The sequence below is a fragment of the Passer domesticus genome, chromosome 11 (assembly GCF_036417665.1).
Source record: "Passer domesticus isolate bPasDom1 chromosome 11, bPasDom1.hap1, whole genome shotgun sequence".
NCBI classification, from domain to species: Eukaryota; Metazoa; Chordata; class Aves; order Passeriformes; family Passeridae; genus Passer; species Passer domesticus.
This window is the reverse complement of record NC_087484.1, coordinates 3,527,293-3,542,590: the sequence shown is the minus strand read 5'-3', so window position 1 is coordinate 3,542,590 and position 15,298 is coordinate 3,527,293. Positions and strand designations below refer to the sequence as shown.

The window sequence follows — 15,298 nt, the reverse complement described above, 5'->3', positions numbered from 1 at the left end:
GAGTTATTCCTCATCTGTTCCTGCTGTAAGAAAAATTGACTCCCATCAAAGGAGTGGATTTATAGCAGGTGGTGGCATCCAAGGTGTGTTTAGAGGGAAAGTCATAAGGCAGAAATAATTCAGACTGCAGGGAAGAATTACCAGAGTGAAATAGTGAGAGGTGTATGAAATAATCTCCTTGGGGAGTGATGGCAGCAGCATCTCCTGGAGCACTTGCAAGTGGCCTGGCAAAACATGAGAGGATGTGTTATTCTGGTGGGGAGAAGGAGGTTCTGCCTCCTGGCTGGGGTGGCCTGGAACTCACAGGACTTATTTCTGTCAGGACTGGGCCTTTGGGGCTTTTTAATTTTCTTTCTTTTGGCTGTAACTGTGTGCTCTGCTCTCTCCTCTTCCTATAAACCCACATCTCACTGAGCCCTGTTCCTGTTTCCACAGCCTGGAGAAGCACATGCTGTCACACAGTGAGGAGAGGGAGTACAAGTGTGACCAGTGCCCCAAAGCTTTTAACTGGAAGTCCAACTTGATACGTCACCAAATGTCACACGACAGCGGGAAGCACTACGAGTGTGAGAACTGTGCCAAGGTACAGTGAATTTTTAGGCTGCCTGGCACTTCTTGTGCTGCTGGATGCAGGGGAGCCTGGAAGTGGGGGTGCCCCAGGCTGGGATGCAGGAGGGCATAGGGCTTCTGCCATGCTCCAGATGGTTTCTCAAGGGTTTTAATTTCTACTTTGAAAATATGTTCTTTTTATTTCCTTTTTGATTTGGAAATGGCTGTGGAGTCTGAAATGGGCACCGATGCAGGATGCTGAGCATTTCTGAGCTCAGGGCTTGGCTCCTTGAAAGGATTGGTGGGGTATAAGAGGGTCAATGAGGGGCAAGAGCACCCAGGGAAACACAGGGCAGAGGATTCCCTAGGCTGTCTGCCAGCTGCTGGGACCTGAAACTTCAGGACAGTACTGCAATATAAATCAAAAATAAGCAATGGCAATGCACCCCAGCTGCACTGAGTACAACTCTCATCTGTAAAGCATCTCCATCACTTCCGAGCACTGGGCTTTCTGTGGGGTTTATTTGTATAGTATGTGGTACTCTGCATTTGCTTTTTATCAGATTTCCAAAGTTTGGCCCTTTTTCATGAGGACTTAATTGTTTTAAGGTAGATTTGCTTCAATATTGGGAATTTCATATTCAGCTGACACTTGTAAGATGTAACCAAGCCCTGGTTTCTAGCTCTGAGTTGTGCACAGGATTACTTGTCACACACTCAGGTGTCAGTATAAAGTATTTCTATTGCAGTAATGCTTAGAGGCTTCAAACAGCCACATTTTCACTCATTTCCCATAAATCTGTGACCTTAAATGTGCAATTTCTAACAGCAAAGTCAAATGTTTCTTCTGCAAAGGGGTGAACAGACCCACACAATACTTGGGTGATCCAGGGAAACTGAGGCCCCTTCCTGCAGGCACAGCTCCCATTTCTGGCCATTAGCAAGGGTTTTAACCTTAGAATGCTCCCAAAAATAGCTCCAAGGTTTGAATTTTAAAAGGCTCTTGTAATAACTGGCTTCTTCCACAGTCAAGTTTCTTGGTTAATCAGTACTCATTTCCTAGCAGGTTTTCACGGACCCCAGCAACCTTCAGAGGCACATTCGTTCCCAGCATGTGGGGGCTCGTGCTCACGCGTGTCCAGAGTGTGGCAAAACCTTTGCCACTTCTTCAGGCCTCAAACAGCATAAACACATCCACAGCAGTGTCAAACCTTTTATATGTAAGTCTTCAACTAAACGTCTTTGATTAAGTGTTGTTTCTGTTGCCGCGAAGCAGCGCAGTCTGGAAGCAGGAGGTTGTGTTCTGCTCCCTTTGAGTTCCCCACCCGTGCCACAAGGGCTGGGAGTTACTGAATGAGTTCTGGGTAATTTTTGGTCCAATTCAAGGAGTTATTTTCATGTGATTTTCCTTTTCAGACAAACACTGTGTGCTGTATAAATGTACCTGTTGTCCCAGGGATGTTTTTCCACGCACAGATGCAAAGTGAGGAATGGGATTTAGCCAGACCAGGCTCGGTGGCTGCAGCCTCATTGCTCTGCACCGTGCTGAGCTGGCTGCTCTCCTCCTGCTTTAGGAGCCGATTTTGGGCTGCAGAGTCTCCACAGCAGATGCCATGATTTTTGCTGGATTTGGAAAACAAATCTCAGTGGCAATGAGGTTCATCTTGCCACCTTCCTCAAGCATGCCCCAAGTTTGAGGGCTGAGTTGAGCTATTAGATCTTCACTAACAGCTTCTCCAGCAATAAAACTGGCCTTAAATGGGATCCTCAGCACCTCACAGATTGCATTTGCTGCTGAGCCAGACCCTGCTTGGGAACGGTGCAGATTGCTTTCTCTCCTTTTTACCAGGGAAGCAGAGGCAAAAAATATTTAAAAATGTTGTTGGTAGTGCTACTCTCCACCATGGCCTTTTCAGGCACCTGCTGTGACTTGAAAGGTACCTTGACCATCTCCCCTACTTGTCTGCTAAACCTTTCAATCTTTTGCTGCTCTCAACAATAATTTACTGAAATATCTGCACCACATCTTTGAAGAGCGTTGACCACAAACTCATATATTTTCTCAAGAGGAGGAGTATTGGCTTAAGCAACTTATTTGTGCAAAATCTCTAACCTGCCATTGCATTAGTAATAGTTTTGGTTAGGACTCCTTCAATAAGAAAATATATAAATAGATCCAATGTTAAACATCATTAATAATTTTTAAAGCTGATTGCAGATTAAATGATTAAACTTAATTAGGAAGCTAACTTCTGGTTAGGTAGGGACTCCTTAGGTAGGCCTATTGCAACATCCTACATAGAAGTCTGTAAGTGGAACCCATAATGAATGAAATAATCTCTCAAATGCTTTTTTGTTGCTGTTTTTCCTGATAAATCAAAACAACAACTGGTATTCTTCACATGTGGCATGAGGGATGAAACCCCATGGAGCAACCTACGGATAACAGCCATGTAATTACACAACAAAAAGGTTTGGAGACCACATGTTTGGTGGGCTTTGCTGAGCTGTGAGAGTGAGGTAGGGTCACCTAGAGCAGATATCTGCTTTCCACCAGAAGGCCACACACCATGATTTACTCGTACCAGTCTGTTTATGGCAACTGTCTCTCATTACAGTGTGCCGCCCAAGCCTGAGTGAAAACTCACCAACACTAAGGTAATTACTCACTGCCTTCGCAGAATCTCCAGCCTCCCCAAATAGAAACCACATGCCACAATAGGCTGAACATATCCTAAATAGTACTTACAGTAATTTTTTTAATAAGCAGAAAATATGCAAACTTAACTGCTGGCTAATTTGGGGTCCAGAGACAATCACCGTATGGAGTGCGTGGGCACGAGATCAATTTTTTGCAATTTTTGGGGGTTTGTGTTAAAACTGGGGTCTGTAGAGCAGTAAAAGCTGCAAGGAGGGGAGCTTCTCTTATGAGTCAGTTGCTAAAAGTATGGCAGTGAGATTTAAAGGGTGTAATACGGTGTAACAGCAGAAATCAAACCCAGCTTCTGTTGCTTTCATACATGGAAACAATTAAAGTTGATAACCACCCTCCATCTACAAAGTTTAAGTCGTGTGATGAAAAGGAGGTAGAACTTACAACACAAATTTATCTGAGGAGTCCTTGGGAATATCCATGGAGGTGTCACAGTCAGTTTAGACACAGAGTCTTGTCCAGAGTCCCTGTGGCACTGGGTGTGCCTGTCACTGATGCTGTGGCACACCCAGGCTTCAGGTGACAGTGCCCAAGAGCAGGAGTACTCCAGGGAGCAAGGGCTGCCACCTGGGCACAAAATTTCTCTGCCAGCCCTAAAAATTAAATAGAATGCCTGTTGAATGCAAAAGGCACCTTAAGCAAGCAGCACCTCATTAAATAGTTTTAAATAATTTCAATGCTTGAAAAGGTAAATTGTTGGTACAGCTGTTAATTGTTTGCTGAGATTATATTAATAAATATTTACGTATTTTAATGCTATTGCCATTATTGATTGAATTTAATTTAAAAACTGAGATAAAATGCATTTAGTCAAATTATTAATTTGCATCTCCCTTAATAGCCTGTTAAGATATCTTAAAATTTTAAGTGCATATTTTTGCTTTTCTCTAGAGTGGAATATTTCTTGATTCTGTTGACTTTGGAATATATTAATGGAGAATAATAGCTTAATAATGTACCACTGTTCTTTAAGGGAGAACTTTCCAGATTTTAAGAACTAATCTGTGCCAATCTCTTTTCCATCCTTTGCCACTCCAACCAACCTGATCAAAGCCTTATCTTTAATAAAGCCATGTGAATAAGAAGCAGGGACCTCAATGCAACCTGGTAGAAGATCAAAAGTTCATAAAACGTTATTTCTTTTTAATTCTACAATAGCCTATAATTAGAAATGCATTATTTGAGATATTTTGTTTTCTGAAAAGATACATATGGTCTATCCTGCTTTATACATGGGAGAGGAGTAAATGCATAACATCCAGCTTGTGTGAACCTATGGATGCAACACTCGAGTCACCATTTGGCTCAGTTTAATTTTGGTTTCTGTGCTTAGTGTCATGAGAGCTGGGGGAAATTACTGTGTAAAGCCTCAACAGTGAAGGTAAGGGGCCTGATTCTGTACCCTGGACTGTGGAACAGAAGTCTAATGCCTGCAATTAAGTTAAAAATAGGAGGAAATTGCAGAAAAATCAGAACAAAAATGAATGATAAATAATTCTATATTAAATAAAAATATATCTATGTTAAATAGGCAAATAAATTATTTTTTAAAAGGACAAAAACTACTTAACAAGAGAAAAACAAGCATTTTCAAGAAACTAGAATAATCTTTTCTCATCTTTCTTGTCTCTTTTATTTCTTTCTCTTCCATTTTTTTTGCTTGATTTTTGATTTTCTCTCTCTTCTTTCTTGCCTTTCCTTGTGAATGAAGATTTCCAGCAGGAACAGTAACAGATACACAGAAACAAACCTCCTTCCTGAATTACCACACTGCAAATTTCCTGTGTTTGGGCCCGATCCTGCACCGTTTACCCCACGAATTGTCCCGGGGATATCTGTCAGTGCGGGATGTGAACAGGGGAAAAACGGGTGGATGGGGCAGGATCAGGCCCGGGAACAATGGGAGCATTGTTGGTGAGATACGGAGCAGGCTGCTGAAGAGGTAAACAGTTAGGAGATGACAACAAGTGGTGGAGTTTCTCAAGGGCAGGGGTTTGGAGGAGCAGGAAGGTTAGCGCGGGCCCCGGTGCGAGTGGAAGTTAGAGGACGTGATTGCAGTTCATGGGAACCAAGAGTGCAGGATGGGATACATTCAATTCAGTTTCCTCTGCAGGCTTAAAATAGAGCCATTGTAAATTATGTCAGACTGTCTCGAATCATGAAAATGATTGTTAAAAAGGCCTCGGAATACACAATGCGCATTGTTGTGCGGCTTTGATGTGTGAAAGATGAGAGTTTATGATATAACAGAAATTAAATAAAAAATAAAGTGGCCACATGCTTTTTCCTGGCTGGGAAAAAAAAAAAAAAAAAGGATTTTTTGCAGGGATAACAGTGCTTGCTGATAGTGGTGCTGCCTTGTTTTCAAACAAGTCTGGAGCTGACACTGTTAGAAGCAAGGTAGTGCAGAAGTACAGGCAAATTTTGGCATAAGGAAAAGCACAAGGCACAGCACAGCCTTGGGGCTTGCCTGATGCTCCTGCTCATCCAAAAGATGCCAAGAAGGGATGCAAAAAGTCACTGGGGAACTAATCATTGCCCTCTTCCAAACTCCACTTCTACTTACAGACTCTTAGCTTGGTTGCTGCCCACTTTGCTCTGTAAGGTTTGTAACAGCCAGAAAACCAGGAGCCTCCAAAATCCTGTTTGCCTCCGTGACGTGATTGACTCTGTTGTGTCTCACTCTGCACCACTGGGACCTCTTCCAGCCTCCTGCCACTGGAAGGTTGTTGGAAGCTGAGCTCCAGCATGCAGAGTGTCACAGCAGATCTGCTCCCCTGTGTGTTCCCAGGCTCTCTCCCAAATGCTGCATTTGTGAGGCTGAAATCATTCTCATCCCAAAACTGTTTGAAAGGGAATTCATCAGGCTCTTACTGAGCATCAGAGTGCAAACAAAGAGAGTTTCATTCTTAAAGGAAATTGTTGTTGAAATATGGTCTATCTTGTCATGTGCAAGAGGCAAATGAGCAATGTTAAGACTAGGAAAGTTACTATGTGGAATTTAGAGTTACAGGCACCTGTGAGCACTGTATGCATTGCATGAATAGAAATGCACTGGACATATGAGAGTACTGAGGTTTTCTAGGTTCCAGCCTGGACTTGACTTCCACAAGATTAAAATTTTCATTGTAAGTAGAAAAAAAAATGTTCGTTACATTTATACTTGGAAATAGGAAATACCTGGTTGTCTTCTTCTTCACCTTTTTCCTGTTCTCGCAGAGTGAAAGCTCTGTGAGGCAGCTTCATCTCTGTCTGGTCCTGCAAATATTTATTTTAATGATTCATTTCCACATGGGAATAGTGACATAAATGGATGCCATTTGAAGACACCTGTGCTCTCACACAGGAGCACCGTGGGTTCATGCGGGGTCACAGCACGGGGTCGTGGCTCCTGGGGGGCTCTGGGGGCTAATGCAATGTGGAATAATGGTACTGAATGTGCAGCACTGTGCAGTGCAAAGAGCAAACAAGGAGAGTGTGTCTTTTAGTGATCCCAGACCTTTTCTGCTTGGTTGGACTGGGTTTTGGTGCTGTCTTCTGACATTTGTCTGCTCAGATGCCTTACTTTGAACAGTACAGTTGCTTTTATACATTTGTGCACCTAGACCTCTCCCTGTGGCTTCCTCATTGACAATTTGATGGGTAAAAAATGGTGTTATTTGCACAACTTTGAGGGTGGGGGCAATTACCACAAAGCCTGAGATGTGTTGTTGTTGTTGTTTACATACAGGTGAGGTCTGCCATAAATCCTATACTCAGTTTTCAAACCTTTGTCGTCATAAGCGCATGCATGCTGATTGCAGAACCCAAATCAAGTGCAAAGACTGTGGACAAATGTTCAGCACTACGTCTTCCTTAAATAAACACAGGAGATTTTGTGAGGGCAAGAACCATTTTGCAGCAGGAGGATTTTTTGGCCAAGGCATTTCTCTTCCTGGAACCCCAGCTATGGATAAAACGTCCATGGTTAATATGAATCATGCAAATCCGGGCCTTGCTGACTATTTTGGAGCCAATAGGCATCCTGCTGGTCTTACCTTTCCAACAGCTCCTGGATTTTCTTTTAGCTTCCCCGGTCTGTTTCCTTCAGGCTTGTACCACAGGCCACCTTTGCTACCTACTAGTTCTCCTGTTAAAGGACTTCCGAGCGCAGATCAGACAAACAAAAGCCAAAGTCCCCTCATGACAAATCCTCAGATACTGCCAGCCACCCAGGATATTTTGAAGGCACTAAATAAACAACCATCAGTAGGGGAGAATAAGCCAGTGGAGCTTCAACCAGAAGGGTCCTCTGAAGAGAGGCCACATGAGAAACTCAGTGACCAGTCAGAGAGTAGTGACCTTGACCTTGACGATGTCAGTACCCCCAGTGGCAGTGACCTGGAAACCACCTCGGGCTCTGATCTGGAAAGTGACATTGAAAGTGAGAAAGAGAAATTTAAAGAAAATGGTAAAATGTTCAAAGACAAAGTAAGCTCTCTGCAGAGCCTGGCGTCAATAAATAATAAGAAAGACCACAGCAATCATTCCATTTTCTCACCATCCTTAGAGGAGCAGACTGCGGTGTCAGGAGCGGTGAATGATTCTATAAAGGCTATTGCTTCTATTGCTGAAAAGTACTTTGGTTCAACAGGACTTGTGGGGCTGCAAGACAAAAAAGTCGGAGCCTTACCTTACCCTTCCATGTTTCCCCTCCCGTTTTTTCCAGCATTCTCTCAATCAATGTATCCATTTCCTGATAGAGACTTGAGACCGTTACCCTTGAAAGTGGAGCCCCAATCACCCAGTGAAATTAAGAAGATCCCAAAGGGAAGCTCTGAGTCTCCCTTTGACCTCACCATAAAACGTAAGGAGGAGAAGCCACTTACTCCCATCCCCTCAAAGCCAGCAGCCCCCTCTGCATCCAGCCAGGACCAGCCTCTGGATCTCAGCATGGGCAGCCGAAGCCGAGCCAGCAGCACAAGGCAGGCTGAGCCTCGGAAAAACCACGTCTTTGGAGAGAAGAAAGGAGGAGACCTCGAGCAGAGGAAAGCTTCAGAGTCCTCTTTGCAGCACGCCAGGCCCACCCCGTTCTTTATGGATCCCATATACAGGTAAAGCACTCTCTGCTGCCTTTCAGCATCCTTTGGTGCAGGCAGCCAGGTCTGCCAGGGCTGCAGCCCTGTCCCCCTCCCAGTGTCCCTGGAGGTGCCATTGCAGTGCCAGGGCATGGGGGCCACACGGTGACCTGTACATCCCTCCTCACATCCCAGCTGCTCCAAGTGAGCCACGGGACTGGCAATGCTGCAATCAGCAAGCCCTGGTTGCCATGAGTCATTCATCTAACCTGCATAGCTTCACATGCAGAGGTTGAATATATTCTCTGAGCTGGCATCAGTACTGAATGTTTGTTTATTTGAGCTGTATTTGATGTCACTGATTTGCCTGAAAATAATTTTCTTCCAAAACTCTGCCTCCTCTGGCTTCCCCTGGAGATGACAGTATTCCTTATACTCTACTTTTCCAGCTCCTCTTGAATTCAAGAGGAGTTTCTCACAAGTACAAGAAAGAAACACATTGGCCCTAAGATATATTAAAAGTAAGGAAATTGAGAATGATTTCTGCCCTTTTTTGCCATTATTTGAGTACTGGGTTGATTTCTTCAGGCATTTTGTTCATCGAAATGAAGGCACAGCATCCTTGTGTGTACAATTTCACCAGTGGGCTCTTTAGTCATAGAATCATCACAGAAAAGCTTGGGTTGGAAGAGGCCTTAAAGCTCATGTCATTCCAACCCCCTGCCATGGGCAGGGACACCTCCCACTCCACCAGGCTGTGCAGATCCCCATCCATGGTCTGCCTTGTGAAATCAGTGGGAGCATTGTTGGCTTTGAAAGGTGTACACTGTCAGTGAGCTGAGATTTTAAAAACCAGTGGTAAAATCCAGACCTTCTGGTGTTTCCCAGCAGAACTGAGATGGATCTCAATGGGATGTGAATTTCACCTGCATCCTGTGTGTGTCAGCCGTCCTTTGCCCTTTCTGCACTTATATCTCTAACAAGTCAAAGTCATGCATGTAAATTAGTTCAGAGAAATATTAGCCATAAAAATATTAGCCTGTAATATAAATGACTGATTTTATAGCCTCTTGTTATAAAAAAAAGGATACTGCCATGTAAATTATGCTAATTTATTACTTTATCTGAAAAAGAAATGCTGTGGGCAAAGTTTTTGGAGAGTGCTGGTGCATAAGACAAGAAGTCTGCATTATGAAGAAACAGGATATGATGCTATTTAGTGAGATGGTTTTATTCATGCCAGATTGATATCTGTGTTAGACCATAAGTTTTCTTTGCGTCATATTCACTTAAAATGCCTGAAGCAGCAGAAATAATGATCCGTGTTTTATGGCCCTGCATTACCAACTAATTAAAATTGCATTGCAAAGTCCCCTGCCCAGGGCAGAGGGGTTGGAACAAGATGATCTTTAGGGTCCCTTCCAACCCAAGCCATTCTGTGAGCCTACATGTCTGTGATTTTAATGAAATCTGTACAAATTCTGGCAGTTATTACTGAGCCTTCCTTTGCCATGAGTTACCTCTACACGTGGACAACACGATTCATCCATGAAACCATGCACAGCAATAACAGAAAAAGCAAAATCCTCAAATTTCCACACTGTTTCTGAATTGTCCACGCTGTGTTTTGCTGCCATGAGTGAAGTGCAGGATTTGCTGCTGGCGCCTCAGATTCAGTGTGTTCCTACAAGTCCACCTTTCTTGCCCTGCTTGACCTTGGCTGTGCACAGGGGAGGTTTCCAGGGTGGTGGCTGTGAGGTTATGTCTGGACAGATGGCAAGGAACCCATTGCTCAAGGGACCCCTGAATTCCTCTCCTCTTAGTGCTGAGCATGTTCAGTTGTCTTATTTCTTTTTAAAAGTGCTTAGTAGTTAGTCATTCGTTCCTATTACAATGGTTATCAACCTTTTGAAAAGGGATTATTCCCTAATTAAATGGTATAATCTACTTTAAAGGTGATTCCCAGCCCCACCCTGGCAGTAATGAGCTGTGTGTGGGAATCAAGTCTTGAGCTCCTCCCTTATCTTTTACTGTTATCTCCTAGAAACAAATTGCTTGATGTGTAATTGCCTGTTTTAAACCTGAGTAGCTGTATGATTAATAATATTGAGACTGATTCATCACAAGCAAATCTAATTTTAACATTTACAGAGTAGAAAAAAGAAAGCTAACTGACCCACTGGAAGCTTTAAAAGAGAAATACTTGAGACCTTCCCCGGGATTCTTGTTTCATCCACAAGTAAGTATTTTGGGAATTTTGATGTTGTAAACAAGCCTGTTGATGCTTCAAAGCAGGTGCAGAGAAATGAATGCAGTCTTAGTCATTTTTGGATTTCCTAAAGCACACAGTTTTTGCTGGACCATTGTGGTGGAAAAGCGTAAGCATTGTTCTGAGCTTCTTGATGTTTTGTAGATGAAACAACATGTTTTGATTATAGAGGAAGCTAGATTCGAACTGAGTGTGTCTTTTAGAGCCATTTTCCTCTGAAACCATAATGTAGCTACCAACATTTGCAGCCACTCATGTTTTCAGCAGTCTCCTGTGCTCAGAGCAAGGAGAGTCAGTATTGACATTCACAGTATGGCCAGAATAGCTGAGCATCCCACTTTAAAAGGGATTTTATTTTGTTTAAGGACTCTCATAAAAGAGAGAAAAGTTTCCACCTGTTGTTTCCAAGGCTCATAGTGCAAATGCTCCACAGTTTCTTTGGTAGCTGCTGTGGGCTGCAATGTGTGCAGTGTGTGTGGGATTCCTGCTCCTCCAGTCCTGAAGAGAGAATTTATGAGGGCTTCTCGCTTGTTCACAGATCACAGTCCTGGTTGAAAAACATTTAGGAGGGTGTCCCAAAACAGTTTAACAGCTGTGATGTGTATGTGGCATGGGAAGAGGATTTGTGTGCAAACTGTACATTGCTTTTCTTCACCAGCACTGCACCCTCATTTTGTATTCCTCCTCCTTGCTGAAGGAGATTTTGGTAAAAATCTCGGTTACATCTTATACCTGAAATAAAATGCTCTGTGGTATTTACAGATTTGAACTCCTTGCTGACTGTGGGCTGTTTCATCTTAGTAGTGACACCCTCTACACATCCTGTATTTTAAGCACACGACCATAAGCTGATGTCTCTGGTTCAGGTTCCTCTGAATTCCTGGGCAAAACAGCCCAATTACCACCTTTTTTTTTTTTTTTCCTAATGAAGTCCTAAGTTATTATGTCCTAACTTGCATGGAATATGTTCTGAAAAATGACACTTCTGCTGATTTGGGAAGAACAGCTGATAGCATATATGGTTGCAGATGCACCATATGAAAACATCCCTTACCAATTTCAATGTCTGAACAAAGTGTTGGATTGTGTATGAAATTATTTAGTAGTATTTACATGCCATAAGTATTTATGGCATTATGTAAGTATTTATAAGCATTAAATAAGAATTTAAGATGTATTAAAATGATTGAGAATTTATGTGCAAGGTTTAATAGCAGCTTAACACCTCCTGCTGAGTTACCTTAAATAAGGTAAATCTGCCCAAACGACAACACAAGTGAAAATTCCCCTTTAGTAGTTGATGGTGCTAATGCACAAATACACAAAGGACCTCAATCTGCTTTTTGTCCCTGCTGTGCAACAGGCTGGTTGCTCCCCATCAAGTCACTGATTCTGTTAGAGCAGCTAAGGAGCTGTAAATTATGAGCAAATTATTTAAATGAGGGCATTGATAGAAAAAGCAGGATTATTTTGCTTGGTGGTCTCTAGCTGTTCAGAAGCTGTAACTCAGAGTGGTTCAGTGATGTTGGATTTGGGGGTTCTGAGGATGTTGCTGCAGGTTGGACTGATGCCAGTGGTAGGAGGGGTGGTCAGTGGGTGGGAAAGGGGCTGCTGGGGTAAAATTCACTCTTTGGAGTTTGGCTGTGGTGGGCAGGAAAGGAGTTGGATATTGAGTTGGATGGGAGTTGGAAAGGAGTTGGATATTCTTTTATGTATTCTTTTATGGATTTGGATATTCTTTTATGTATTCTTTTATGGATTTGGATATTCTTTTATGTATTCTTTCACGTAGTTGGATCTTCTTTTGTGTGACTGAGTTACCTGGGGAGCTGAGAGTCAGGCGAGGATGTGTGGGTGAAATGGAGACATGGGGCATTTCCCTGCTAGTGGGAATGATGCCAGGCTTCCACCCTCCGTGTTTTGTCCCAGGGAGTTGTTGAATCTCTCGTTGGTGCCCGAGGAAGGTCCCAGTGCTGTCACCAAGGCAGTGTGAGGTGGAGGTGTCAGGTACCACCTCCCCATGGCAGGGCCAGCCCAGGTGGGGCAGAGCCAGCCCCCAGGGGCAGGAGGTAGGGCTGGCTCTGCAGAACCCCCTCCTCCACATTTCTCACTGTGCAACAGAATAAAGAGTCCATGGCAAAGCCTGGCTTTGGTTTTATCACTTACCTGAGTGAGAGGGATGATGTCTGTAACTTGGTGTGAGCTGGATCGATGCAGAGGTCAGGAGTGTAACGGGCACCAAGGAACCTTGTAAAAGAAAACCAAACCACCAGCACATGTCCTGTCAAAAAACTAAACGTCAAAATGCTTTCTTGCAAACTTTAATAGAACAGAAAGCAGCCTTCTGTTTGCAAAGGCAGAATCTGGCTTGGAATTTATGGAGGGCTGGGGAACGGCTTCCAGAAAAGCTGTTTTTCCTTTATAGTCCTGTTCACCCCTGTAAAAGTACAGGTGGGGAGTGCTCCACGAGTTTTGATTTTCTGCTGGCAGGATTTAAAATATTTTCAAACTTATTGTTCATGTCTTAAAAGCTTGTGGTGGTGTTCTTGAATTTATTCCGGAAAATTGCTATCTCAGGGACCAAGAATTTATTGTTTTTTAACTGGATAATATGACAGCAAACAGATGGATCTTTCAAATAGGTTTCTGAAATAGAACTTACAGACATAAACCCTGAAGTCTGTATCCTGTCCCTGGCTGGGCAAAATTCTTCCCTGTGCCCAAAAGTTATGAAAATTAGATAATTTAATGGCATTCCACAATAATTTGCCATTACAAGGATTGTAATTTTTAGGAAGAGAACATCCTTGTCCAATAAATCCTTCATAAAAACATTTTAATTAGTATCTTTAAATAAAATCTTAAAAAGTACATTGATTGCAATAAGGATTCCAGTGCAGGAATAATGTGTTGTTTTTGTTTCAATTTTGCTCCCAGTTCCAATTGCCTGATCAAAGAATTTGGGTAAGTTCATTGCTTATATTTTTAATTTAATCACTGTGAAATAAATTGCATAAGAAAAATATAATATGAAAGATAACTTACCTCTCAATTATGGAGCATGCCACTCTTTCCTACAGGGTCTTACAGCTGAGCAGATAAATATGCTCTTGTGAAAAATTGGCTTTATTTTTATGTACCTGATCCTGCTGGTTTTGTTTGGTGAAGGCAATGGGAGCTTTACCTGAGTGAGGGTTGCAGAATGCAGTCTTTTGTTTATATGTAACTGAAATTGTTCCAAGCCGTTTTCCTTCAGAGATTGCAGTGAAATTTGCAGGCTGAAATCTTGTTAGATAGCAATAGTTAATAAATATTTAATCTGCATTAAAATACAGAGTCTCAGAGGATTTTATGCTTTTCTCTCACTTGACTTTGTTGGGAGTTAGTCACTTTAATAGTCACTGTAATAGCTTTGAAATTTTGAGCCTAATTGCTCATTGCAGTGCTTAATGCAGAAATAAAACACCCATTTATTTGCTGTGTTTAGGTCAAATTTGTCCTCTGTGTATACTTACATCATCCTCCTTACATGAACAGGAATTGTGCTTTAAATGCACTATGGGATAAATTTGGGCTTTCTCTTCTATTTTTATAAAACCTTGTTTTTAATACATCTAAATTGTTCATGAGAAGGGAAAAAAATAAAATAAAGAACCACAGCAACTGCTTTTGCAGATGCAGCTCCAAAAACGCCGTGTTCTGATCTCGCACTGCCGGCTCCTCAGCTGCAGCGCCGAACCCATAAATGCTTGTCCCAGATTTTCCCAACCTCTGGGCTTTGGAGGGGAGAGCTGGAGCCAGGAGGCAGGGCTGGGGTCCTGACTCACTGCTGCTCCTCGCTCTCGCTGCCTCCTGGCCTCCTTTCACCAGGCAAAGCCAGAATTCTGCAGAGTGAGCACTGAGATCTTCTCGTGCTCCTCTGCTCGTGTGGCCCTGCTGCAGGAGGTGCTGCCCCTGGGCTCTGAGCCCTGCCCTCTGCTCCGTGCCCTGCTTGGCACACTGCTACAGCAGTGCTGGACCTTGGCTTTGTGTGGGTTTAATCCCACTTTCTTCTGGGAAGAGCTGTCTTATGCAGCTGCAGAGATGCTCTGAATGGAGCTGAGCAGGCTCCAAAGGACTCCTGAGAGCACCCAGAGGTGCTGCAGGAGCTCAGCAAGCAGGAGGTGGGGTTAGATGCCAGACTTGGAGAGCACAGGAGGTGGTTCCCAAATATTTTCTTTGGGAAATTCGCTGTAGGACATGAAGGGGCCATAGCAGGATTTGTGATTTGGCCCAGGCACCCTTAATCCTCTGCTCTGAGAAAAGTGGCTCTGCTTCAGCAGGTTTGGGAAGTGGAAAAACCCAGTGCAGTCTGTTTCTTCTGTCTGATTTCCTTGACTTTGGCTTAGTCCTCAAATTTCCATCATTCTGCTCCTTTTGTGAGCGTACGTCTCCTGGCTGTGCTCACACTTTGAGCAGCTCCAGCAGAAATAGGTGTTTAAAACATGAAGTGACTGAGCAGGATGCTGATTCATGGATGAATCTCCATCTTGAGAGATTTGGTTATGTCACACAAGCCTTTCCATCTCAATTCCCAGTTGCATGTGCCACATATTTCAAGATCATTTGAGATTGGATTTTCATTGTTTGGCAGGAGCCCTATGGTGCAAATCAATGGACATCTGTTTTGAATGGATCAGGATTAATTTGATCTATTTATGCCATTTTGGT

The 15,298-nt window shown here is 43.1% G+C and overlaps 1 protein-coding gene across 4 annotated transcripts in view; it reads left to right on the top strand.

Moving 5' to 3' along the window:
• The window catches only part of MECOM (MDS1 and EVI1 complex locus), a 309,823-nt gene that overhangs the window by 277,220 nt on the left and 17,305 nt on the right, over positions 1-15,298 (top strand). The window contains exons 6-10 of one of the 4 annotated variants that reach the window (XM_064385193.1): positions 436-583; positions 1,616-1,769; positions 6,993-8,355; positions 10,471-10,558; positions 13,526-13,552. In XM_064385193.1, the coding sequence (XP_064241263.1) occupies positions 436-583; positions 1,616-1,769; positions 6,993-8,355; positions 10,471-10,558; positions 13,526-13,552 (1,780 nt within the window). Of the gene's footprint in view, positions 1-435; positions 584-1,612; positions 1,770-6,992; positions 8,356-10,470; positions 10,559-13,525; positions 13,553-15,298 lie in introns of all 4 variants that reach the window. The other 3 variants (XM_064385195.1, XM_064385194.1, XM_064385196.1) reach the window with 3 other exon arrangements.